Source organism: Varanus komodoensis, unplaced genomic scaffold (genome assembly GCF_004798865.1).
Source record: "Varanus komodoensis strain SLA01 unplaced genomic scaffold, ASM479886v1 scaffold1, whole genome shotgun sequence".
Lineage (NCBI taxonomy): Eukaryota > Metazoa > Chordata > Lepidosauria > Squamata > Varanidae > Varanus > Varanus komodoensis.
The window spans coordinates 27234662-27260796 of record NW_025335268.1 but is presented as its reverse complement, the minus strand read 5'-3'; the positions used below and the strand labels follow the sequence as shown (position 1 = coordinate 27260796).

Below are 26135 nucleotides of genomic sequence, written 5' to 3'. Positions count from 1 at the left end.
GTTCTTTCCCGGTTTCTTTTGTTTGTCTTACAAATATTAGTTCATAAGCATGCTTTTAAGTACAGACCGTCTAGAAGCAACTCGGGCCTCTCGATTTATTTGTTGGGATTTATCGAGCAGCCACTTCCCACAGCAAAACTACATTTCCCACGATGCCTTGCTTAGTTGAAGGCCTCGAAGAGGCGACAGAGCGCGCAGAATATAGCTAGCCTACCCGTGCCTGTTGAGGAACCTTGATGTTCCTGTCTAAACTTCGAAAACGGCCGCATCTGTGCTACTAAAAGAGGCGACCCCATTTTCAGCCGCGGCCAGAGTGGCAGCAGACGGCGAGGCGGGGTTCGGCCGCGCGGAGTTAAACTCTGCTGACAGGAGCTTGCGGTAGACACCAAGTCCGCCCCAAGTAGGGAAAGGGTCCTGACAAGTGCGGCGACCAACGTGGAGCTGAGCGGGCAGTTGCGTTGCGGGCGGGAGCTGGTGGCGCCGGGCCTGTGCTGCGCGTGCCGCGCGCCGTGTTCGAGAGGGGCGGAGCGCTGGCCGTGGCCCCCCGGGGCGCGAGCGCGGGCGACATGAGCGGCAAAGAAGGTGGCGGATGGAGGCGGGGAAGAGGGCGGCGGCGGCGGCGGGTGGGAGGGCGCCGGAGCGTCAGGCGAGCCCTTTCCTCGCCATCCGTCTCTAAGTCTGTTTCTCTCCGTTTCGCCCCTTCTCCACCCCGTCTTCGCGCCTTGCTTCATTTTCCCGCCCTCGACGCCTAGGCGGTTTTTCTTAATCTTTCCCTTCGCGTATTTCAGACAAAAACGAGGGTACAGAGTAGAGATGACAAATGTTGTGTTGAAGTGAAAAGCGAAAGAAAAAGCAGATATCGGAAACGTGCCTTTTTTGTGGGGAGGGTCCCTGTGATTTTGGAACTGCATGGCAGGCAGAAGTGCAATAGGTGAAGCACGTTCTATTGCAGAAGAAGGGTTATATCGGTCGAAAACGACAGGTACAACCATCAAGTAGACGTGTATGTGCTTGAAATATAGCTGGAAAAGCTTGTCAATTTCATTGTTTCTATGATTGAAAGGAACAATCTTGTACACGTTTAGACACAAAGACGTAGCATACTGGCAGTTATAGAGTTAGGGTTAGGGTCTAGCGCTGCATAGGATTACATCCTAATTAATAACACTCATTAAACATTGCATTTAAAGAAGGAGATTCTACTTGCCATGAACACTCCTTCTTCCCTCCCCCCCCCCCCCGTAGTGATGAGAGTTCTAGTGACAGAACGTTTCTGCCATTTTTAATGTGCCTCATTGGTGATGGGGCTGATGACATGCAGGATGGCTTTGATTTTACTTCCTCAATTTGTTAATGGAACATAATTAGTGTTTCATACTTATGCAGTGGAATTGAATAATATTGGATTGTGCGTTTGTGCCATTAGCTTTTATAGACTAGAATGGATTTCAGCAAATTATTGTCCTATCCATGCATCTATATGCCAAGGTATAGGGGAAGTCAAAGAGCTCAAAGAGAAATGTTAGGGGTGCCACCTGTGCCATTTCTGCGCTATGGGGACCCTTATTTTGAAATAGTATTCAAAACTTGGCTTAGAAGCTTTGTATGGGTTTTTAGCACTGCAGTATATAATTTATTACAAATGGTAGGCATCACCCATCTATGATTTACTTCTATTGTTGGGGAATCACAGTTTCATAGTACTAAGTCTGTCTTTTGTGGAGAAAACAATCCTAACTTAAGGTAGTCCAACCTTTTTATTATTATTGCAATTGCATGGGTGGGTGGGTGAGTACATCTGGTTTTTGTTGGCCTTGTGATAAACAGTAAGGTTAGCCCTTTCCATGTCTTTGTCCTTTTCTGAGTTACAAACACACCCAAATGTGAATGTACTTGGTAACTCCCTGTTTTCCCATATCATATCTTAACTCTTGAACTACTTAACTTTACAGGTTACTTTTATTTTGCACTGCTCTGTTACTTCAGAAAGTTTGTGTTTTGCTAGTTCAGTTTCTAGTACAAAGCTAGTCCTAGAGCACTTACTCAGGTGTATGTTGGGGATAAAAGCATCACCATGGCCATCTCTATGGTATGGCTTCCACTCTGTTTTCTCTGGGAACAGAAAAGTAGTATGCTACTGGCAGTGAACAAGGCAGTAGGGGAATATTGTTCTTATTATGTGTGTGGGTTCTGTAGAGAGTCCCTTGGGCTTTTGTTTGCTCATGGGAGGCGCAACCCTTGTAAAGGAAAGGAGTACTGTTAATTGTACCAGCCTTTACAGTGTGGTCCTAGTTGTAATACTAGGAAAGATATCCAGCTGTGTTCAGCAATGCCAAGCAACTGCACAGGGTTGTGACCATAGTCTACAACCACTTATGCAGGTAATTGGGAATAAAACCCACTGAAAATTGATAGAATTTCTGATGGACTGAATGTATTGTTAAGATAAATTATAAAATCAATATAATAACAAAATAATAATCATGATTTTGCTGCTCAAGTGAAAACTAGTAAATGAACTTTATACCAGGGCTGTCTCAAGCCATCTCCCAGACCTTTCCCATCTCTATAATCTATCTGGAGGAGGAAAGTGGGCTTTGCCTTTAGACCAGGCAGAGAAACACTTATGGTCTTCCACATGTTGCCAGTTCAGGAGGAGTACAGCTGTAGCCCAACATCTGGAGTGGTGCATATGTTTTCACCAATGCTAAAGGCTATTATATTGGGCTTTGCAGGTGCACAGAGTGCCTCAGAAGATAACCTATTTTCCCCCCTTTTGGTACAGGGTTGATGAAGTTAAGGGAGCCAAACTCTGTGTTCTGATTCTTTGGTAAATATAACACTGTTTGATAACATTTAATTTTCACTGGTTTTGTTTCATATATATAGGAACAGGTGGTTTCAGAAAAAGGAAGCATGACCATTTTCCTCATGGTTATCGAAGAGAGGAAAAGGACAGCACTAATTCTTCTTCTGTTATTTTAGCCTTCAGATGTAAGTACCTGTTTAGAGGCTTGAGGAGTGGTTGTTACATGCATTTTAGTTGTCTTTTCTCCATGTGATTCCTTTTGTTTACAGTATGACCAGTCATGGAATCATTCTTTAATCATTTGTGCAAGTGTGGCACCTGGAATGTACTAGTGTGATTGTAGACATGGCTTCAGATTGTATTTGTGCACTGCTTGCTTCATATTGAGGGGTCAGTTTTATATGTGTGAGAAATCTCAGAGAATAGAAGCAGTGGTCACATGTGTGAACTGCTTCTGATTGTGTGTGTGTGTTTTAAAGTTCATGAATCGGATGATTAAGGGATGCTAAACTATGCTCTATTAAAAGCAATAATTAGGATTAATCTTGGTATTTTAAATATTTGTTTATTTGTTGGGATTTTATTTAGTGGAAGTTCTTCTGAGATATTTACAGCTTATATTTCAGTGGTCTGTGACTATTTGCATTCTTTTTTCTTCAGCATTTCAGCAAGAGCTTGATACCAGACATGATAAATATGAGAGGCTTGTGAAACTCAGTCGTGATATAACAATTGAAAGTAAAAGGACCATATTCTTACTGCATAGGATCACCAGGTGGGTACCTCTGCTATACATGCCTTATAGAGTGACCAGATACATGGAAGGAAAGGGCTTAAATACAATGTTGTACTAGCAGGAATCCTCTCGTAGAAGGGGAATTTCTTTTCTCACCTGCAGTCCCCCTATACTGCTCCATAATCTTTTCCAGAGGTTTTTATGCTTTCACAAATGGTCACGGGGGAAGGGAGAATTGCCCCTCTCCTGTTTCCACTGATGGAAGCAGTTCAGTGAGGAGAATGATAGTGTAGAATGTAACACAAGGTTTCCTGTTCCTTTAGCAGTTGGCACAAAATGAGCAAGTGTGTCTTGTTCAGGGGAGAGAGAACTTCTATGCCATTGTTAAAGTACAAGAGTTCTATTTTCTGTTGCCTAGCTTAAGCTAGCACTATTTCTGTAGGATGACTTCCATTTTGCTTCAAAAAGAAAAGATGGGCTACTAGCCTTGTGGGATGTGATTGAAACGAAGTTGAGAGGGAAACTAATTTGGATTTCGCAGATCTGGAGGCATTCAGATCAAAGCAAAACTGGGGCAGGGTGGTGGAGAGGATCCTGCACTTCCCAGGAATTTCTTTTAAGCGTGCTATCAAAGGAAGCCAAAGGCAATGAAAATAGGATGGACTCCGTTTATGCTGACTGGGAGTTCTTTGGGGGCATACGCTGTACACAACTGCAGACCTGTAGAGCTCTGCTTCCTGTCTTAAAAATCAAGCTTTGCTACAATAAAAAATTACTGCATTTCCTGATGCCCCCCTTTGGGAAGTCTATGATCATTCAAGCAAACATAAGAAAAGAATGTGCACATGAAGTGCTTAATTGTTCAGTATACAAACACTAGGCCATGCCTAGGACATTCTTTTCTCTCTTTCTGCCATTCTAGTCTATTTCCTGGTGGCAGTGCTGCAATAAGCATTAGTAGCTGTTGTTGTCTCTTAACAGTAGTGCTGTCTAGACTAGTTACACACATTAGACAATGTTGTGATTATATTAGAAATGAGCATCAGTTCTTTAGCCACATTGATGTACTAGTAACTGCAGCTGCTGATGTTGCTACACAGATGACATTGCTGAGAAGTCTAGACAAATAAGAGCTTGTGTGAAACTCTCTGTGATACCATATTGTGTCCATATTTTCCTACTTGTGTCTTTATAATAGAGCTTCTATGGGTAGCATGCTAAACTTATTTTTCAAAAAGAAACCATTTATCTTATAACCTGAATCCTTACCAACTGCCCAGAACATTGAGCTGTAAATACATGGCTCACACATTAAATGCTGACATGTTGCTTATGTCATGTGGTTTGGTAGGCCAGATTCTGTTTTGCTTGTTGTATTTGCCAAAGTTTATACTGCAATATAAGTGCTACACTTTAAGGAGTCACAAGGTTTATCTGCTGTAACAGATTAATGTGCCTACTTTTCTGGAATTCATTCCGAAAAGTTCTGTAACTTTGTATTTCTAATTTAATTTCTGCCTTATGGCAATTATAAAAAAACAGTTACATCCAGGAAACAAAATGCTGCAGTGTAAATGACTTCTGTTCAGTGTGCCAGCCAACCAGCCTGCTCATCCATCCGCCCGCCAGCCCCTCTAGAATATTCCATTCCCCTTCCAGTCCAGTTTGCCACCCCCAACCTTCTCCAGTGGCCAGTCATCATTCTTTAGCCACTGACCATACTAATTCTTCAAAGTGCTGTTTTGGGCTTGCTTTAGTAAACACAGTTTTTTTAACCTTGGAGTTCCCCTGTCCTGCTGGTACTCTCCTTTTGCATATGGATGGTGCTGGCAGTTGTGTCTGAACTTCAGAAGTAATGAGAATGTCAGTTCCATTCCTGATACTGAAATTTCTGGTACAGTCTTTAGTGTTGATCATACATGTATAATCAGGATTGTACCATTTTTATTTTGGATTAATATTTTGGATAATAATTGCATTGTATGTCTAAAGTTAAAACATTGTTTAGAAGCACCTCTTCCCAGATGGACCACTGTGACAGTGAGTATGAAATAGTAGTTGAAATGTGTAAAAAAGGTATTTAATTTATATTGAGATATACTTATGCCTCTAAGTTGTCCATCTCTGCTTTAGAGAAATTTGACTTTGTCTATAGAAACTTGGAGGTTCATTTGCATTTTTCTGAGCTTCAGAAGATTAAATTTAAGTGTAATCCTGTTACAGCATGTGTTTTTAAGCAAGATAGTTGAACATATAATAGTCCACATGCAATGTGTAGATTACATTTACCTGTCGATATCTCACCAATCACTACTTTATAACTTGATTTGTATTCTGTGATCACAGTGCACCCAATGGGGAGGAAATACTAACAGAATCGGAGACCAAGTTAGATATTGTGAGACAGAAAATAAAGCAAGTAGCACAGGAATTGATGGGAGAGGATATGTATCAATACCACAGAGCCATCTCTCCAGGTATGTATAAAGCTAACTAAATTTAGATTAGGTGCAACTCAAGATATTTAATTTGCTTTGATTTTATTATATAATTTGACATATGGGCATCAGTCTAATGGGTGATTGGTGAATGTGCTCTTGAATCTCAAATAATATTTGGGTGTCTAACTTGTACAGGACTAAGGGCAGACCTTGGATTGTACAGGGGTCAGCTGGAACATTCTCTGCATAATTTGTTACTTATCAGCTGGGTTAATAACACCTCCTTTGTGTTGGTGGTTGTTGACATTGACTTGACCTAGAAGGGGAACTTTAGATTTATGTGAACAGTCAGGGTGGTTTATCAGTACTTACCAGCTTGGCAGTTCAGGTGTTGCTGAGGCTTCTAAACCTCAAATGAATCCTTTGGTGACTTCCATAATCAATATTGGGATTGTCATTTCTTTTGTATTTGAATATTTATGGACTATCCAGAACTTACAGAATTGCAATATTTAATAATCCATTCAGTCAACTTGTTCAAGTCTCTAAAATTTCAGGATTTTGAAGCTGCTGCTTCACTGATAGAAAAGAATGGTATACTGTGGTGCCCTTTGTATACTGATAATCCCTGACACCAACATTTTACATAATCTGTTCCACTGCCTTGTGAAAATGTTAAACACTAGAGTTTAAAGTACAGGCATCCCTTGAGTTCATTTTCGGGTAGGCAAGCTGTGACTACAAACTGTAATACAACACCTGGAATCCTTACAGGGTTCTTCAGATATTCCTATAGAAATTGGGAAAATGCTGTTTCAAGCTGCTGAATCAGGTTCTGATAAAGCATATAATAGCATTAATAGGGTAATGCTGTTACCTTGTAACAGAGAGGGATTAAGAGGATAGTACTTCCTTGTTGAGATCTAGTTGAAGATTATTTTCATTTTGTAGACCACAAAAAGAATATTAGTTTCATGCTAGTGGAAAAACTGCACTGGATTTCATCCATCTATATTAGATGCTGTTTCATATGGGGCATTCTAGTCAGCTCAAATGTGAGAGATTTTATTTGGGAAGTTTTAGGCGAGAGTGGATACGAATGAATCAATTGCTAAACAATAAGACTGGGGATATCCATTACCCCCTAGAAAAGTCCTGTAGCTAGATACCACAGCTGAATTCTAATTGCAGCTGAATTCAAACATCATAATTTTACTTATAAGTAATATACATAGAATTATCATTTTTATCCTGAGCACTACACAAAAATGGCGAGACATAGCTATGATGCCAGGTTTAGAATCTAATAAAAGGGCAAATGGGAGAAAGGGAACTTAGAGAGAAGTATAATGTGCCAGATGTTAAGCAAGAAGAGCAAGAAGAATCATGAACAAAAAATAAAAGCAGGAGTAGAGAATCAGTTTAATATCTTTTTAAATATTAAAGAGAAATACCCAGCTGGATCATAGAATCATGGAAAAGTAGAAGGGAGAGATGGACCTGACAGCAGAAGGCCATCAGGTCCATCTCCCTGCTCATTGCAGGACTCCCAGTTAAACTGTCCCCCTCAGATGACTGCCCAGCTGCATCATGGATGCTTCTAGTGTGGGAGAGCCCACACCCTCCCTAAGTAATTGGTTCCATTGTTGTATTGCCCTAACAGTCAGGAAATTTTTCCTGATATCTAGCCAGAATCTGGTTTCCAATAACAAAATACTGTTCCAACCGCATGAAGTAGCAGGGTAGAAAGAATGAAGCCACAGGATATTATCTGAAAGATGATCTTTCAATACTAGTGCCTAAAGAACAATGAGGCTGAAAAGGATTATAACAAGATAGAAAAGTCTTAAAACCATGAAGCATTCTGGAAATGTATATGTAATGTACAGAGTTTTGTAATAGATCTCTTGCAGATATCCCATTGCAGTATAATCAGTGAAAAGACTTTACATATCTACTGCATTCTGTCCTTGGCTCAGTTACCTACCATCTGTGCCTGAGTTATTGTCCACCCTGCTTCAAAGACTTCATATACTTGGAAAATTCAAAAAAGGCAGAAAGAAAACATTGAAAAGTGACTAACCTTAACCCTAAATATGTTGCTTACTGGCCTGAACCCAGACCTCAGATCTCCTTTCCTCCTCTTTCCTGCCATACCTCATTAAAATAATTCAAGGGAACCCAAACCTGGCCTTCTCATGGACAGTGCTTCCTAAAAAAATGGAGGTACAGTAATGATCCTTGTTAAAACAAATGAACAAACAGACCTGTCAAAGATGTGCCTCTGTTTGGTGTAATAAGCATATATCTATAAATAGAAGTGCTTCAAGTATGATTCTTGGGAATATTGTTTGTCATTTGCAGTTGTGAAATGCTTTTTTTGGGGTGGCTCCAAACCGTTGTTCTTTTGACATAAAGATAAAACAATTCTGGCAACGCACTAAAGAAATTTCATGCTTTCCCTCATTAGGAATAGTGCTAATGGCACGCAAGACTTTTCCCCAAAGAATACTCATATGAGCTCAAACACTGAGTGTAGTACTAATAATTGAATAACAAAAACGATGTCTATTTTCTACACGTTTCTCAACAGTACAGATTGTCCCAAGGGATGATCAAACAAACAAACAGATACTGAAATAACTTGGTCTTTTTAAAGCAACTTTTGCACATTGTTACCAATTTTGCCTGTTTTGTGATTACTTTTGAAGTTGAAACACTTGCAGTATGGAATGTCTATCTTCTGACTTATAGTAGATAGGAAATATTATTGAGGAAATAATTTATCCTGAAAATGGAAGAAGTGCTAGGAAAGACAAAGATTAATTTGGGATCCTAGAGGTGGAATTTCTTCCTCATTCTAATTATGTTTTGTCATGATTTCCATATTTAACAAACTCAGTATAATGATATTTATAGACTTGTGCAATGTGAGGGGTAAGAGAATTGTAAAAGTCACCTCAGGTCAGTGCTTTACACTGAACCAGGATCTATTATATCTAAGACATTCTTCATACATGAGCTGCTAATGTAAAATCAGACGTTCATGTAAGATGTGAGGCAAGAGATGCTGAGTGAGATGGCTATTTAAATAAATTCCTTTGCATGTGTATTTGGAAGAAAAGCTCACTAAATTCAGTAGGTCTTCAGTAATTAGCATACATTTACAGCCTTATGTGTTGTCAGTATTATAGTTAGGACTTCATTCTTGTTTATTTGTTACAATCACTGTTCATGGTGCATCAAAGAGCACAGGTCCCTGGAGGTGGGCACTATTAGAGCTACCCTCTCTGTTGTGATTCGCAAGCTTTCATCTGTTATGCCCAGGTGAAGGTCTCCCTCCCCTGTAGGATTCAGTTTAAAACCCTCCTGATGAACTTCTTCATGCTATAACCAAACACGTTCTTTCCACTGTTTGTAAGGCGCAACCCAGCCTTGCCAGCAGTCCATCTTGCAGGAAGTATAGCCCGTGGTCCCCGAATCCAAATCTCTCATGTCAGCAACAACTTCATAGTCAGGCAGTATGGAATATTTTTCTTTCACTGTTATTTTCTCTTCCAAGAACAGGAAGGTTTGAAGAGAAGTTTATCCAGTTTCTTGACTTTCCTCCTTAAAACTTCAAAGTCTAAAATGATTTCTTCAATAATTTCTTCAATGATTTCTTCAAATGACACTCTGCTTACAGTGTCATTTGTTCCCACAGTATAAGACGGAAGAAATATTTGTCGGTGAGCTAGATTCATCCATTCATTGCATTTGTATGCCTCCCTATAGCTGGAAGGGTCTCTGGGTGGCTCACAATGCAATCATAAACAATAATACAAATAGAAATAAAAATACAGATAAAAATAAATGACAATAATGACTAAAACCATAAAACATAATAGAGTAAAAATACAATAAAACAACAGGAAGATAAACGCAATATAAACAATGAAACAGCAAACCAATAAAACAGTAAACCAGCAGCAAGACCAATAATCATAATCTAAAAATAGACACAAAATGTGAACCTTGGCAATCCTTCACTCATCTGTCCTCCAGGGATACAGTGCACCTGATGAGTCCATTGGTCTTCATGACATACATGTGCATCCCTCCCACACAACAGGAAGTCTCCTACAACTAGCACTCTTGTGCTTGCAAGCCTTGGCATCTTTGCCACCAGTTGGTTGACCTTTAGTCTCTTGCTCAGTATTGCATGGGATGACTGCATAACATGACAATGCCCAAATGAGACTTGGTATTTGCTGCAAGTTCTTGTATGTAGGTTAAAAAATCCATAACAAACAATAGCATATTCTCTAAACCTGGTCACTGAGTTTAAGGCAATGTTATAGTATCCATGCAGAACTATCATCCAAGCCCAGGAGCCTTTTTGGCCAATGAGGCAGGATAGAAATCCAATAGGTAAATAAATAGCAGAGAGGTGGTTGTAGAAGCAAGACTGGCATGAATAGGACAGTTCAACTGTAGAAGTTAATGTTCTTGAACTACAGGATTAGAAATGCCATTAAAGTGAGACACACAGCTCACTTGTACATAACACTGATATTTGTACCGTTAAATGTCCTTTCTACAAGCAAAAAACCAGCTTTAAAAAACTTAACTATTTTTATTAAAAGTTATTATTTAACAACAATAATAGCTTAAATATTAACTTTGATCCATGTAATGAAAGAATTATTCTTGAGCTGATTTATATGGCTTTAGCTATGGCTGTTAAACTGCTGCTAAACATAATTGTTGGTGATCAAAGAAGAGGCATTTTTCTTTTCCTTATGCAATTTCATTACTTATTCTACTTCAGCTGAATTTAGTATTTATACTACTATAACAGAAGTGTTGAATCTCAGAGCTGCTGGCCAAATCTGGCCTGCCTAGGTCTCACTCAGGCCCTCATCATGGGTTTGCTGGCTTGGGCATGCCAGCAGTTTGTAAGCCTTTTTTCTGTCCGACCTTGCATAAGATTGTTGCCTAAGTAACCCATGATAAGCCACAGTGTGGCTGTCAGAAATGACTATACATAGCAAAAAGAATCTTCCTTATGCTGTTTTGTTTAGCAGTATGTATACAACAATCACAGCACCCAGGAATTTAACTGGTAATGTGGCAGAAGCACTAGCATGTAATTGCAAAAGACTCAACTTTTTAAATTCATGAGAGTAAAGAATTTGGGGGTATAGGAGCTGTTTTTGAGACAAGATTAGATTCCAAAATGCAATTTCCTGGTTAGTCTGCTAAAGAAACTTTTTTTTTTTCTGCATAGATTTCTGCATAGCTTTTTTCCAAGGCTAATTGTGTATTTTTTTTCTTCATGTTAGAAGTAGCCTAAGTGTAGACTTGATAGATTTCAGCTTGCTTCTTTCAAATTACTTGGGTTTCTACCTGTATTGACTGCATCTCTTTTGGAAACACACACACAGTCTCTTCCTTGGTTAATTTCATATATGCTTATCAGTTTCAGTTCCCTTGGGTCAAATAGTGAAAGCCTGAGTAAAACCCACACTGCCACTCTAGAAATAGTGCGCATGATTTCTGCATTATTGGGGCAGTGTTAAATTCTGGCAGTTTGCCAGCTGCAAGCAAATGCTACTGGTAGTTCCTACTAGTGCAAAAACAAGAAACTAGCTGAAACTCCTTCTTCTAAAATGGGACGGGTTCCTGCCATGAGCTCTGCTAAACTTATCCATTCTAGGAGCTGTCATTTCATTCAATTTGTGGTTGTATGAACACTGCAGAATTGGATACTGCCCTCTGATATACAGCAATTATGAAATTAGAACATTTGTCAGGACTTTTTAGCTTTAGTTACAATTGAATCAGAGATAGTTTGGCTGGAGGATCAAGACTGATGTGAGAGACTTGGGTTACTCTTTCCAGGTGAAAGGAAGCTGGAGTGGTGTCACTTATTTTGCCCAGCTGCAGTTTTTGACATTCATAGGTATGAGAACTGACAGCTTTTCAGAGAATTTAGCAGAAGGAGGGGCGAGCTTGTAGAAATATCACTCAGCTTGAAGCCTTACTTCTAAAGCTTAGAAAGGAAACATCTGGGCTGGAAAACAGGCCTCGTGTTAGGCTAAAATGCTTGACAGTTAGTGGTTTGGCAGGGGAGTTACTATAGCTACTCTCTGCTTGAAATATCTTGTTTTCTCGGCCTGCATCATTAGGTTTGACTGTATCACTGCTTGGGGTTAAGGAAACTCTTTGTTTATAGACTTCATTTATCTGGATTCTTTTGCTTTTTGTGAAGACTTTGCCATGAAAAGATGGTCACACTCTCTGCAGGCTTTGCTTACTTGTGGACTTTATATTCTTGCCTTATGGATTCTTAGGCACATTTGGGCAAGCATCCATCTTGAGTTTTAGACGTGGGGCTTTGAGCACTGACTTCTTTGTTGCATGGGAACTTTCATGGATTTGTTCTTGAACATGTGTTGCTTTTTGGATTTCTTAAGCTTGGTCTCACATCTTATAGTGGTTCTAATGTAGAGTGTAGAATTGGTACTGACTTCTGTATGGGTGTGCAGAATTGTTCAGATCTTTCTGTTGAACACTAGTTAATGGTTGCGTGAGATGAATGGCTTCAGGAAATATTTCACCTCATCCAGTATTCTGGGCTACAGAAATTATAACTGGGAAACTAGTGGGTTATGGATCTCTGATAAAGCTAAAGTTGTTATATGGACAATTTGGTAAGAAAATTGTTGTGGTCATGGCAAGGAGTCATCAGCCATATGTTTTCTGAAATGTGCAACTGTTAAGCTTTTGCTGTAAGATTCCTTGTGATAAAAGTCTCACTGCTTTAGAATCTGATGCATCATATTGCCAGAATTATGGTCTGCACGCCGAAGATCTTGACAGAACTAAAGGAGCTCACTTACTTGAATATTATTTTAAGTAACACTTAATATAACTCAAATTAGTTAAAGCACTGGTTGTGGTATAGCTTGCTTGTCAAACAGGTATTTGTTAAATAAAGCAAGCAATAAAAGAGCTGAGGCTGCAGCTAGATCGAGGGATTAGAATACACAAGAAAACTCGGGAGGGGAGGGGCAAATTTAGTATAATTGCCACTTTTTAAATATTAAATGCCAGCTGTACTACCTGCATTCTCTTCTGTTTGTCAGGAGTATTTTGAGGGCCTCCATGGTACAAGTGGTTGAGACCTGCAAAGGTTCTAGATATGCTAAGAAAACCATAACATTATTAGGTTTTGTGCATCTCCTTACCCTACAATGCTATAGACAACTTTATCCTTCCAAAAGTGCATGGGCAATTTTCACAATTGTTACATATGTAAATATTGTAATGTGACCTTTCCCTATAGGCTGTGGATCTATGGGATCTATGTAAGCTGTCCTGAGATCTTGTATAATAGGACGGCATACAAAAGCTTATATATAGTGAGTGAGTGAGTGAATGAATGGGTTTAAATTTTGTTCATTCTCCTTAAAGTCTGTGGAACTAAGGACCTAATCTTACTGAGGTGTCCATAAGCCCTCAGTACAGAACAGGAGGAATGGCGGAGGTAATCTTTGCCTCACCATCTTCTTGCTCTGCATTTTCTCTGGGTAGACTTTCTTGCCCATCTAGCTGGAGCGTCATGGGGGTGGGGGAAGGAGGCTGGAACAGCTTCAGGATACTTCATATCCTGCCCTCTGTAGTCTCCTCCCTCCCGACTTCCCTTCTATTCCTCTCCAAGGTTGCTTTCCTGACTTCAGAGGGCACTTGGTGTGGTTCTTTCTGTGTTGGCTGCCAGCATGCTAGTTGTGTGCCGTGCATGTAGAATATTATTAAACAGAGAGGAGAAAAGAACTCTTGTAAACTATAAGGGTAATGTCTGCATAACTCTTTGATTTGATGGGTCTTGAGGATTCTAAGACAAAATGTCAACATCGCTCCTGTTCTTCTAGCCTGTCTAAACATTTGAGGAAGTGCTGGCAGATGCAATCATGGATTTTTAACTGGGTTTCCCAATGTTCGCTCAGGGAAAACAAACTACACAAAAGCAGCCTTATAAACTATTCCCTTACTGGCAGCATGATCCTTAAGTAATTCTTTTCTTGGACACAACCCAAAACTGAGAGCAGGAGGAGGAAGGTATTGTTGGATGGAATCATGAAATGGGATGGATTTTTTTTCACCTTGGGGATTATTTGCCGAAAGGAGCGGATGTCCTTCCACTAAGTTACAATATAATATATTTAAACATCCTTTTACCTGCTTATTAAAAACACCTTATGTCAAGGTCTTGGGTCATCTTAAATGTCATTTGCAAGCTGCTTTTTGTGGAGGACTTCTAAAAGGCACGTATTTCATGCAAACTCTTGATTGTAGTGAGGAAAACACAATCAAGTGGTCGTTAGTATAACAGTAGAACTGCTGTGTTTTGGATATGAGAACTTTTAAAAACCTTAGTCATTATCATGCCTCTCTATTTTGAAGGGCTCAGGGTAGTTATTAAAACTGCAATAAAATATAATGCAGCCTCTGAAGAATGCACATTTGAAAATACTAATCATGTCTTTAGAAAAGCACCTACAGAGAGGTGACTAAACCCATGTTCCTTGGGATTTTACTGCAGTGCATAAATGTGCATAGGTGTCATCATGCAGGGTTGTGGAACATGTAGAAGGTTGTTCTTCCTAAAGTATACAAACTGTAGACCATGTAGATTGTCATCAGCACTGTGAATTCTTTGCACAAACGTCTAGGTGACCTGCAGTATTCTGTATTAGCTGCAGCTTCTTAAGGTAGGCCCTCATAGAGAAAAATGGAGAAGCTAGCAAAGCAATTTGATAATGCAGTAGGGAAATTTGAGTTATTTGATTTGTGCTCTGCCTTTCTATGGAAACATGGCAATAAAGCTGATTACAGGCATAATTCAAGTTAATTAAAACAAACTATAATCAAATATGACTGTTGCAGAACCAAGCAGTCCTTTTTACAGGCCAGAGGCCTTTTTGTATAAAGTTGTCTTCAGCTGTCAAGGAAGGACAGCAGAGAGGGAGTGAACCTAGCCTCCCTTGTGAAGGCCACTGAAAAGTACCTTTCTCGGGTTGCCACCAAACATACTTCTGAAGGCAGCAGACTCAAAAGAAGGGCCTTTTCAGGATATCTTAAGACTTAGACTTGTTCATATGGCAGAAGGCTGGCTTTCGGGTAGCCTGGCCCCAAGCTGTAGACCAGCATTTTGGAAACAGACAATAAAGGTGGTGGTGTAAGGGAGCCACATGCTCCCTATCCAGATGTATTGTACAGTATTATCTGCACATACAATAACCAAGGGATCATATCTTAAATAATAAATCAGTATAAAACTGTAGTAATGACAATGTAAAGTCTACTGACTGCAAGTAGTATAATGTGGCATGTGACAGTGACAAGAGAGATGCTGATGTTCATCCATTCTGTTTTTGGATCCAGAATTGACTTCCTTTTTGCAGATACTGCTAAACTGGGGCTGTTGGAGATTTTTCTCTTGGTGGTTCTACATGGACCTATGGTCCGATTGGCATCCACCTGGCGAAGAACCTTTAGTGCAGTGACTTCACTTCTGTGGAACTTCTTGCCTCTGGAGTTCAGAAAGGCTCTGACACTGCTACTTTTTGGTGCCTTTTGAAAACATCTTTGTTCCAGGAAGTCTTCCTTGTTGTCCAGTCACAGTTTAGCATCATTCTCTTTTGAATGCATTGCTTTTATGCTTTTATCTGTTTTATTTCTATTGTCCATTGCTCTAGAATCCATGTAGACGTGGAACAGTATACCAGTTCAGTAAATAAATATTACTAAAGGCATTAAGACATATGAGTGGTTACAATGAAGTATGATTTTTCTTTTCCTTTTCGCATTTTAAACAGGTCTTCAGGAATATGTGGAAGCTGTGTCATTCCAGTATTTTATCAAAACCCGGTCATTAATTAGCATAGAAGAGATCAACAGACAGCTGATATTTACAGAAGAATATAAAGATGAAGAAACAAAGGTAGTTAAAAGACTTGTTGCTGTTAATGAACTACTATTCATAATTGTTAATAAACTACTATTCATTAACTATAGAACTACTATTAATTGTACTTGTTAATGAACTATTTAATCGCAATTGTGTTTAACAGAAAATGTGTCCACTATTTAGTCCACTCCTTTTTATATAGTGTGATTAATAGGTGGTACTTGCTTTTAACTCTGTTTTTTCTTGGTTTTTGGAGAACAGGCCTTTCTTTTCTAGTGCTGATCAATAAATTTGAGTAGGTCATATTTGTGTAGCTTTAATAAAGCTCTATGAAAATGATCTGGGAAAAAACATTGATATATTTTACTACCCTTTCTCAATAATATCATAATATATGTAATGCCTGGTAATGAAAAATGAAACAAAAATGCCACTTTTCTTTTGGAAAAGGCATGCATAAGTGCTTTTTAAAGGCAATCTCAGACATCAGGAATTCAGGGTCTGCTAGGATTGTTAATACAATGTTAATTCAGGTTGGGACAAACCGTTTCAGAATCTGTCCCTCCAGAATCCATAGATTTCCTCTCATGCTCTGCCCAGTCCTGCAAAGTGCATTGAGACAAGAGGAAGTATGCAAACACTCACAGGCCCCCAGTTGTGCAACTAGCAGCCTTCCGCAGCTGCCATTCCCAGTGGCCAACCCTCTTTCCCAATCGGCACTGCTTGTGCAATATGTGTGAGGTTCAATTTCTGGCAAGCGCCCTGGGTTCACTCGCCTGGAAGAGTCAGGGCTGCTGCAAAACAAGCCAGAGTTTAGGGAGCTGAAACAAGGGAAGCCAGCAGATTTTCTGCCCAAAATGGATTCCTTGCATTTTGGCAGAAGAAACTTGCATTCAGATCTCATTTGATTCAAGTAATTGCTGGGTGCTCCAACTTACTTCATCATTTCTAAAAGTGGAATGATAACTGCCTTAAAGACTTATTGATAAAGAGTGTAAAGTAGGGTAGGGCGCCATTCTCTTTTGACTTCTTGCTGCAAAAGATGGAAGGCACTTTTAGTGAGTTTTAGGGGATCCGCTGGTGAAAACATTATCCACTGGAGAAGGAAATGGCAACCCACTCCAGTATCTTTGCCATGAAAACCCCATGGACAGTACCAAAGGCAAAAAGATATGACGCCGGAAGATGAACCCCTCAGGTCGGAAGGTGTCCAGTATGCTACTGGGGAAGAGCAGAGGGCTACTACTAGTAGCACCAGAAAGAATGAAGCGACTGGGTCAAAGCCGAAAGGACACTCAGTTGCAGATGTATCTGGTGGTGAAAGGAGAGTCCAGTGCTGCAAAGATCTATACTCCATAGGAACCTGGAATGTAAGATCCATGAATCAAGGCAAGCTGGACGTGGTCAAACAAGAGATGACAAGACTGAACATCGACATCTTAGGAATCAGTGAACTAAAATGGACAGGAATGGGTGAATTTAATTCAGATGACCATCATGTATACTACTGTGGGCAAGAATCCCTCAGAAGAAATGGAGTAGCCTTCATAGTCAATAAAAGAGTAGGAAAATCAGTAGTGGGATACAATATCCAAAATGACAGAATGATTTCAGTTCGAATCCAAGACAAACCATTCAGCATCACAGTAGTCCAAGTCTGTGCCCCAACCACTGGTGCTGAAGAGCCTGAAGTTGACCGGTTCTATGAGGGCCTACAACACCTTCTAGAATTAACACCAAAAAATGATGTCCTTATCATCATGGGGGATTGGAATGCTAAAGTAGGAAGCCAAAAGATAACTGGAATAACTGGCAAGTTTGGCCTTGGAGTACAAAATGAAGCACGGCACAGGCTGGCGGAATTTTGTCAAGAGAATACGATGGTCATAGCAAACACTCTTTTCCAACAACCCAAGAGATGACTCTACACATGGACATCACCAGACGGTCAACACAGAAATCAGTTTGACTATGTGCTCCGCAGCCAAAGATGGAAAAGCTCAATACAGTCAGTAAAAACTAGACCAGGAGCTGACTGTGGCTCAGATCATGAGCTTCTCATTGCAAAATTTAGGCTTAAATTGAAGAAAGTAGGGAAAAGCAGTAGGCTACGCAGGTATGACCTAAATCATATCCCTGATGAATATACAGTAGAGGTGACAAACAGATTTAAGGAATTAGATCTGATAGACAGAGTGCCTGAAGAACTATGGATGGAGGTAATAACTAAAACCATCCCAAAGAAAAATGCAAGAAAGCAAAATGGCTGTCTGAGGAAGCTTTACAAATAGCTGAGGAAAGAAGGGAAGCGAAAGGCAAGGGAGAAAGAGAAAGATATACCCAACTGAATGCAGAATTCCAGAGAATAGCTAGAAGAGATAAGAATGCCTTCTTAAATGAACAGTGCAAAGAAATAGAAGAAAACAATAGAATAGGGAGGACCAGAGATCTCTTCAAGAAAATTGGAGATATGAAGGGAACATTTCATGCAAAGATGGGCATGATAAAGGACCAAAATGGCAGGGAACTAACAGAGGCAGAAGAGATTAAGAAGAGGTGGCAAGATTACACAGAAGAACTATACAAGAAAGAGCTTAACGTCCCTGATAAGCATGATGGGGTGGTCACTGACCTCGAGCCAGGCATCCTGGAATGTGAAGTCAAATGGGTCTTAGGAAGTCTGAGCAACAACACAGCTAGTGGAGGCGACAGTATTCCAGCTGAGCTATTCAAAATCTTAAAAGACGATGCAGTAAAAGTGCTACACTCAATATGCCAGCAAATTTGGAAAACTCAACAGTGGCCACAGGATTGGAAAAGGTCAGTTTACATTCTGCTCCCAAAGAAGGGCCATGCCAAAGGATGTTCAAACTATCACACCATTGCACTCATTTCACATGCCAGCAAAGTTATGCTCAAAATCCTACGAGCTAGGCTTCAGCAGTATGTGGACTGAGAACTACCAGAAGTACAGGCAGGATTTCAAAGAGGGAAAGGAACTAGAGATCCAATTGCCAACATACGCTGGATCATGGAGAAAGCTAGGGAATTCCAGAAAAACATCTACTTCTGCTTCATTGACTATGCTAAAGCCTTTGACTGTGTGGATCACAACAAATTGTGGCAAGTTCTTAAAGAGATGGGAGTACCAGACCATCTTATTTGTCTCTTGAGAAATCTATATGCGGGTCAAGAAGCAACAGTGAGAACTGGACATGGAACCACTGATTGGTTCAAAATTGAGAAAGGAGTTTGGCAAGGCCGTATACTGTCACCCTGCCTATTTAGCTTATATGCAGAGCACATCATGAGAAAGGCGGGGCTAGATGAATTACCAGTTGGAATTAAGATTGCAGGGAGAAATATCAACAACCTCAGATATGCAGATGATACCACTCTCATGGCAGAAAGTGAAGAGGAACTAAGGAGCCTCTTGATGCGGTGAAGGAGGAGAGTGCAAAAGTTGGCTTGAAACTCAACATTAAGAAAACTAAGCTCATGGCATTCAGTCCTCTCACTTTTTGGCAAATAGATGGGGAGGAAATGGAGGTAGTGACAGATTTTATTTTCCTGGGCACCAAGATCACTGCAGACAGGGACTGCAGCCAAGAAATTAAAAGACGCTTGCTCCTGGGGGCAAAGCTATGGCAAATCTAGACAGCATACTAAAAAGCAGAGACATCACCCTGCCAACAAAAGTGTGTATAGTCAAGGCTATGGTTTTCCCAGTTGCAATGTATGGCTGTGAAAGTTGGACCATAAGGAAGGCTGAGCACTGAAGAATTGAGACCTTTGAATTGTGGTGCTGGAGGAGATTCCTGCAAGTCCCTTGGACCTCAAGGCGATCAAACCGGTCAGTCCTAGAGGGGATCAACCCTGACTGCTCTTTAGAAGGCCAGATCCTGAAGATGAAACTCAAATACTTTGGCCATCTAATGAGAAGGAAGGACTCCCTGGAGAAGATCCTAATGCTGGGAACAATAGATGGCAAAAGAAGAAGGGGACGGCAGAGAATGAGGTGACTAGATGGAGTCACTGAAGCAGTTGGTGTGAGCTTAAGTGGACTCCAGGGGAGGGTGGAGGACAGGAAGGCCTGGAGGAATTGTCCATGGGGTCGCGATGGGTTGGACAGGACTTCGCGACTAACAACAACAAGCACAAATACCTATTCTTGCCTTATGCTTTTCCCTAGAGATACAGTTCCTAGTGGGGGTGTTTTGCCCCATAATGTTGCCATGATGAGGCATCTTTGCACACTGATATTATAGGAGGAAATGGCTCTGATGTTTTCTAGAAGTGCTTCTGCTAGTTGCCATAGTGGCAAAGTAAAATAAGAGAAGTGAAGTAATGTAATGTAATGTAAGAATGCTGCTGGGAATGTGAAATGTAAACTATTGCTCTTCCTTGCCACACACATGCTCTGCAAATATAAATTAATTTTCCCCTTGTCACTGCACATAACTCTTCCCTTTTGATCCACTTTTCTGGCCTTGTTAAATCATCAGTAAACTTACAAGCAATACTTCAGTCCAGTGCTAGCATAAAGTACTCCCAAGAGGGCAGCAGCCTGGAGTTTGGGTACACCCAGCTAGACAGAAGCTGTTAATAGTTTTTTCTAAGGGCACAAAATTGGCAAGCCATTTGGCTTGTGATTCATATCTCTTTATCTCTTCCTTGCTGGAGGAGTAGCCAAAAGAGTGCTGAGCTCAGTGACACACATTCCTTAAGAGTTTAAATGACTCTACCTTGAAACCCCCAGGCTTCCTGCCAGCCAGATCTTGCCACTTTCCATTTCATGTACTTCAGCTTAGGTTGGCATCTTCTCCAAAAAGAGATTTCCCTCTTTGTTTCTGTCGGCTGCAAACTTGTCTGCACTTTGTTCGGTCTCACCTTTCATTGGTTTGCTAAGCTGAACTTGTGTGGAGTATGATGTGTGAGAGTGAGCAAGTTCAGGCATTTTCTATTACCTTTTTACAGTCCTGTTAAAAGGTTTACATAAACAGAGCCTGATGAAAGGAAAAGTGAACTGTTGTAGGCAAATGATGACGTAAGACTTATAATCTGTTCTGTTGCTCAGGCTTCAGTCACAGTTCATGATTTTTCCACTGCATGACCTTTCTACCATTAAAGTTTTTTCTGTGTTAATTTGATATGTAGAAGTGAGCTACAGCTTATCTGTAGTTTCTCATTGCCTGCCTTGCATCTCTTCCTGAATAACTATAATTGTTTCCATTTTTCTCTTGCCTCATGTAAAATATTTTGTATATAACCAAATTGTTGCCAGGTATCTTTTTCTTCCTTTGAGTGGAATGGAAAGCCACTGTATATGCTGATTTTAAAAAGTGGGTATGGTTTGGATGTAGGGAGAATTTAACTGACAGAGTAGAACATGTGTGCTCCCACTGGTGATGTATTACATAAATAAGTTCTTTATTTTAGAGCATTATCAATAATATATGGGACTGCAGGTGGCACAGTGGTTTAAACTGCTGTGCTGCTGGGCTGGTTGATCAAAAGGTCGTCGGTTCGAATCTGCACAACGGGGTGAGTTCCCGTTGCTCCATCCCAGCTAAAAGGTACCACTTCAGTGGGCAGGTAACAGCGTTCCGTGCACTTCGGTGTTTAGTCATGCCGGCCACATGACTGTGGAGACTGTCTGTGGACAAACGCTGGCTGCCTCGGCTAGGAAACGGAGATGAGCACCGCCCCCTAGAGTCTGGCATGACTGGACTTAATGTCAAGGGGAAACCTTTACCTTTTACAATAATATAAAAAGCATAATAACTGATACAGTTGGAAAGAAAGTTGACCTTCTGAGTTTGAGCCACTGAATTAACACTAACAGTTAATGTCTGAGAGGCTGTAGGATTTTTCAGATTTCCAGATTCAAGGTCAGAAACTGTGCTCTGGTCCTGGAACTGAGAACTGGAGTTCCAGCTCCCCTCCTCCTCATAGCCAGGAGCGTTTTGGACTGATGGGGAGGGGAGGAGCCTGGAGAAGTCAGAATGCAAAATGCCCAGAAGCTGCTGCAGCCTCCTTCCCTCCTGCTCCAAGTATTCCAGCTAGTCAGGCAAAAGGCCTCTTTAGTAAAAATGCAAGGGGTGGGGGGCATGAATCACCTTTGCCACTCCTCTCCCTCTGTTGAATGCCCATAAGCCTCTTAAGTTCAGGGTTTATGGGTACACGGACAGAACAAGTACCGCACCATAAGCAAGCTGTTTTGTTGTGAAGTGAGTTTTTTTGCTAAAAGAGTTGTCAGAAAGATAAAATCAGAATTGTTTAATGAGAGTTTATCAAGCTTTCTACTATTTGTAGCATATGAGCCAGCATTCTGTGTTTCAGTGATTAATGTAAGAAACCCAGATGGTGTTGAATGAAGTATCTAGAATATTGCAGCATTCATCTTTAAAATAAATACCAGCTTTGTAACCCTTACGGGCTGAACATTTGTGGACAATTTCTGGAGAAATATGAAAAGTTGGAGGATGACATGGCATGTCATCTTAAGAAGACTTTGAATTAACACGAGAGTGTGCTTCCTTGTCCTCTGTAATTTTTTTGCCTTTTGTGCAAATTGAGCAAAGTTAGCCTTGGGATGAGAGTGTGTTTAAAGTATATGTGGTAAGTAAGAACTTGGATAGGTATTAGTGCAAAAGAAAATGTGTATGTTGTTGACATTAGGGAATTTGCTACCATGTAATTGCCACTGGGAGATTAGTCTGAAGAATAAGCTTGTTGATGGCCATTGCCAGGACACCTTTATGGCCAGCTTCTCTCTCAAATTCCAGTTGCTGAGTACCAGCAGTGGGAAGGGTTCTTGCACTCCTGTCCTGCTGCTGGGTTTCGTTAGGCATTTGATTGGTCATTCTAGGAAAAAGGAGACTTAACTAGTTGGATCTTTGGCCTGATCCAGCAAGGCTTTTCTTATAGGAAGGGTTCATATTTATCAGTGCTTCTGCTTATTTCTAACTTTTGGAAATTTCATGGAAGATATACACAGAAGTCTTCCAACTTGCATATTTACCAAGGAAATTCCAGTGGATCTTGCAGGTCCTTCAAATATGTTTAATATAAATTGATTGATTCAGGAGGTTAGCATAGGAAAACGTATCTTCGGAGTTTGAAATCTGAGTAAGCAGCTGGTCTGTCTGAATTCCAAAAAAAAAGTGGAATTGAACCATAGACAGAGTATATTGTGTTCTTTTGGACCCTGATGTTTTAGAATCTTGGTGTTTGCAAAATGGTTCTCCTTAACCCAAACCATTAATCGTAATGTTTGTTCTGCTTTAACTGTTGACAAGGGATTCTTACCAGAATAAGCGGTCTACCGAGTTCTCTTGTTACAAATGACTCATGGAGAGCACTTAGACAGAAGCCAGGTAATTTATTTTTGTACGCCCAGATACCTTCTGAAGAAAATTACTTCAGATAGTTATAGCCCAATAAAATGCAGTCTCAGTTTAAGGAGTTATAACTTCAAGATCATAAAAACAGCAGAAGAAAAAACTTTTCCTTATATGTTAAACATATCTATCCACTCGTATAGGAGTTAGGAGACTGGGATTTAGGAGCATTGGTGGGATATACTGTAGGAATTGCTTTTTCTAGGGTTTTATCCAGATATTACATCCCACTGCATCCCACTGAAGAGCCTTTTCTTTGGGTTGATGAACCTCCAGGAAAGGTGGAATAGGATGCGCGGGGGGGGGGGGGGTTAGAAAAAACTAGGTAGAGGCCGCTTGTAAAGGTCATCCAGTTTTTGGTGTTCTTCCCCCTCTGGGCCCTGTCCCATGCATTTTTCCCGAGGGTCCCTCAGTCCCCAAAACATGCTTTCAATGAGTGTGGATGGTAGGTCAGTCCCATTGTGGGGGTGGCGTTCCACTCACTGAAATTATGGATACAAGTGCATATTTAAAAATTTCCACAGTTTAAGACAGACCCAGTATAAATCAAACTTCGTAAATGTGCCTGAAGTTTATTCTTTCAGGCTTAACCCTAACCCTACCCTCAATGTACTTGGTGCTGTGATTCAGATAGCACATTATGCAAGCACAAAAGCTGATCTATTGAGTTGAAATCCATATCCTCAGAATGTGAGCCTTAAATGGAAGAATGTAGTTTTCAAGCCTTTTCAGCAACAAAGATAAGCTTGGAATTCTATAAAAGCTCAGTGAAGTGTCAAAAGCAAGGCTTAGCAGGATTTTCAGTGTCTTCTATAACACTTTGTCCCTCCCCATAACTTTGCCCTGTTTAAATACTAATTTTCAGAGATTTTGAGGTGACACTTTTCCTGGCACTCCACTGATTCCTTTGCCCGAATAAGTGAACTCCATGTAATTACTGACAGGTATCCATGATCTAAGTGACTAAAACCCCAACCCCAAGCAGCAAGTAGCTTCTGAGCAAACTGTATCCCTGTCTCAATTTCTTCCATGATAGTGAGTGAGTTTACCTTTGGAACTATGGTATTTCTGTCGAACAGAGGAATTAGCTCAGTCCAGTAGCTTTAAACCAAACACCTGAATAAGAGTCAGAATTTTACTTCACTAGCTTTGCAGCAATAGTGAAACAGTTATTGGTCCCTGCACACAGTGGCCTCCCATCATACCACCACCATCATCTGTAGAATGATCTGCTGACATGAGGGGATCAGGGGGCCTCTGTTAGCCCCATGTATAGCATCATGGCTTAAAAAAAATATCTAGGCTAAGAAACAGCTTTTTATCTTGGGGCTCTGTTCCCCTAAGGGCTGCATTACAGGTAAAAAGGTGATACTTTTCCTGGCATGGAGATGACTGAAAGGGTAATATGTAACCACTGAAGGCACAGCAGACTGCCAGGAAGAAAGGTAGAGAACCCAATTAGATAAAGGTAAGCTGCTTCTAAAGAGGCACAGCAAAGGGATTCATACTTGTCTAACTGAACAGGAAACTGGAAAACATCAAGCATAGCAATGCATTAATTGGTAAGAGAGCAAGACAATTTTATTTCTACAAGTTTTTTACTGAATTGGTTGTCCGTCTTAAGACTTTAACAAATTAGAGTTTCCCTGTGTTCTAAGATGTATGTTCTGCTTTGTTTCGTTGTTAGGTCTCTTCTGATTGTCTCGATAAACAGCACCACACTTGGATCTTGAAGGTTTCTCCTGTAGATTATCTCCTGGGAGTGGCTGATCTCACCGGAGAGCTGATGCGCATGTGCATCAACAGTGTTGGCAATGGTGACATAGATACCCCCTTTGAGTTGAGCCAGTTCCTACGTCAGATTTATGATGGCTTTTCCTATATTGGCAACACTGGACCTTACGAAGTTTCTAAAAAACTGTATACCTTGAAACAGAGTCTGGCTAAAGTTGAGAATGCCTGCTACACATTGAAAGTCAGAGGGTCTGAGATACCAAAGCATATGCTAGCTGATGTGTTTGCGAGTAAAACAGAAATAATTGATCCAGAAGATGGGCTTTCCTAAAACACATGGGAAGAATGATCCAAATGGGACAGAGACTATAGAATGAGAACAAAGCATTTCCATATTTAGGATTTGCTAACTGGAAGTTTTAGACGTATTTGTGTTTTCTTTTAAACCTGGCATGTTTTAGGGTTAACTGAAGAAGCAGGATAACTTGCATCTCAAAATAGTTCTTGCATAATGACTTAAGAATCCTAGCAGTGAACTGCTTTTTTGTGCCATTGGCTACCATAAATGACACTGTTTCTATGCTATTTTTAGTATTTATCGGGACACTTCTGCCTGTCTTGGCCACTTAAGCCAGGTATCCATGAAAATTCATAGTACAGAATATATTCAACGTTGTAACGTTTTTCTTGCCTCTGTTTTTTCAAATTTCATTACTTCAGCAGTCTGTGTTCAATGAGTCAGACAGGAAGTTGTGGTATTAGAATCTTCACATGGAGTTGCAAGGGATTTTTTTTTTAAAAGAAAGCATTTGGTAGAGGGGGAAATACACCTTGGAAAAGCTAACAAAGCTTATGCATTAATTTTTGGTGTTTAGTACATCTGTTTGAACATCCTGTTGCAATATTGGCATTCTGTTACTTAGTTTATATTCAGGAACCTGCAAATGAGGCCAAACAAAACAAGACTGAAAAATGTATAAAAATCTAGCACGTTCTGAATTTGCAACACAAGCAAGTTCTCTAAAATGTCAATAAAATTTCCCTGTACACTCTGAAA

The 26135-nt window shown here is 40.3% G+C and overlaps 1 protein-coding gene across 2 annotated transcripts; it reads left to right on the top strand.

Annotated features, from left to right (window-relative positions):
• Nucleotides 1-277: 277 nt before the first annotated feature.
• Nucleotides 278-26135, top strand: TSNAX (translin associated factor X). Of its 2 annotated transcripts, none has more exons than XM_044420410.1 (6): nucleotides 278-582; nucleotides 2890-2994; nucleotides 3470-3584; nucleotides 5892-6022; nucleotides 15850-15974; nucleotides 25032-26135. In XM_044420410.1, exons 1-6 carry the CDS (start codon nucleotides 567-569, stop codon nucleotides 25407-25409), a joined length of 870 nt encoding a protein of 289 aa, XP_044276345.1. In that variant the 5' UTR covers nucleotides 278-566; the 3' UTR covers nucleotides 25410-26135. The 2 variants fall into 2 exon arrangements, with proteins under 2 accessions (XP_044276345.1, XP_044276336.1); XM_044420401.1 differs by lacking the exon at nucleotides 278-582 and adding an exon at nucleotides 662-982.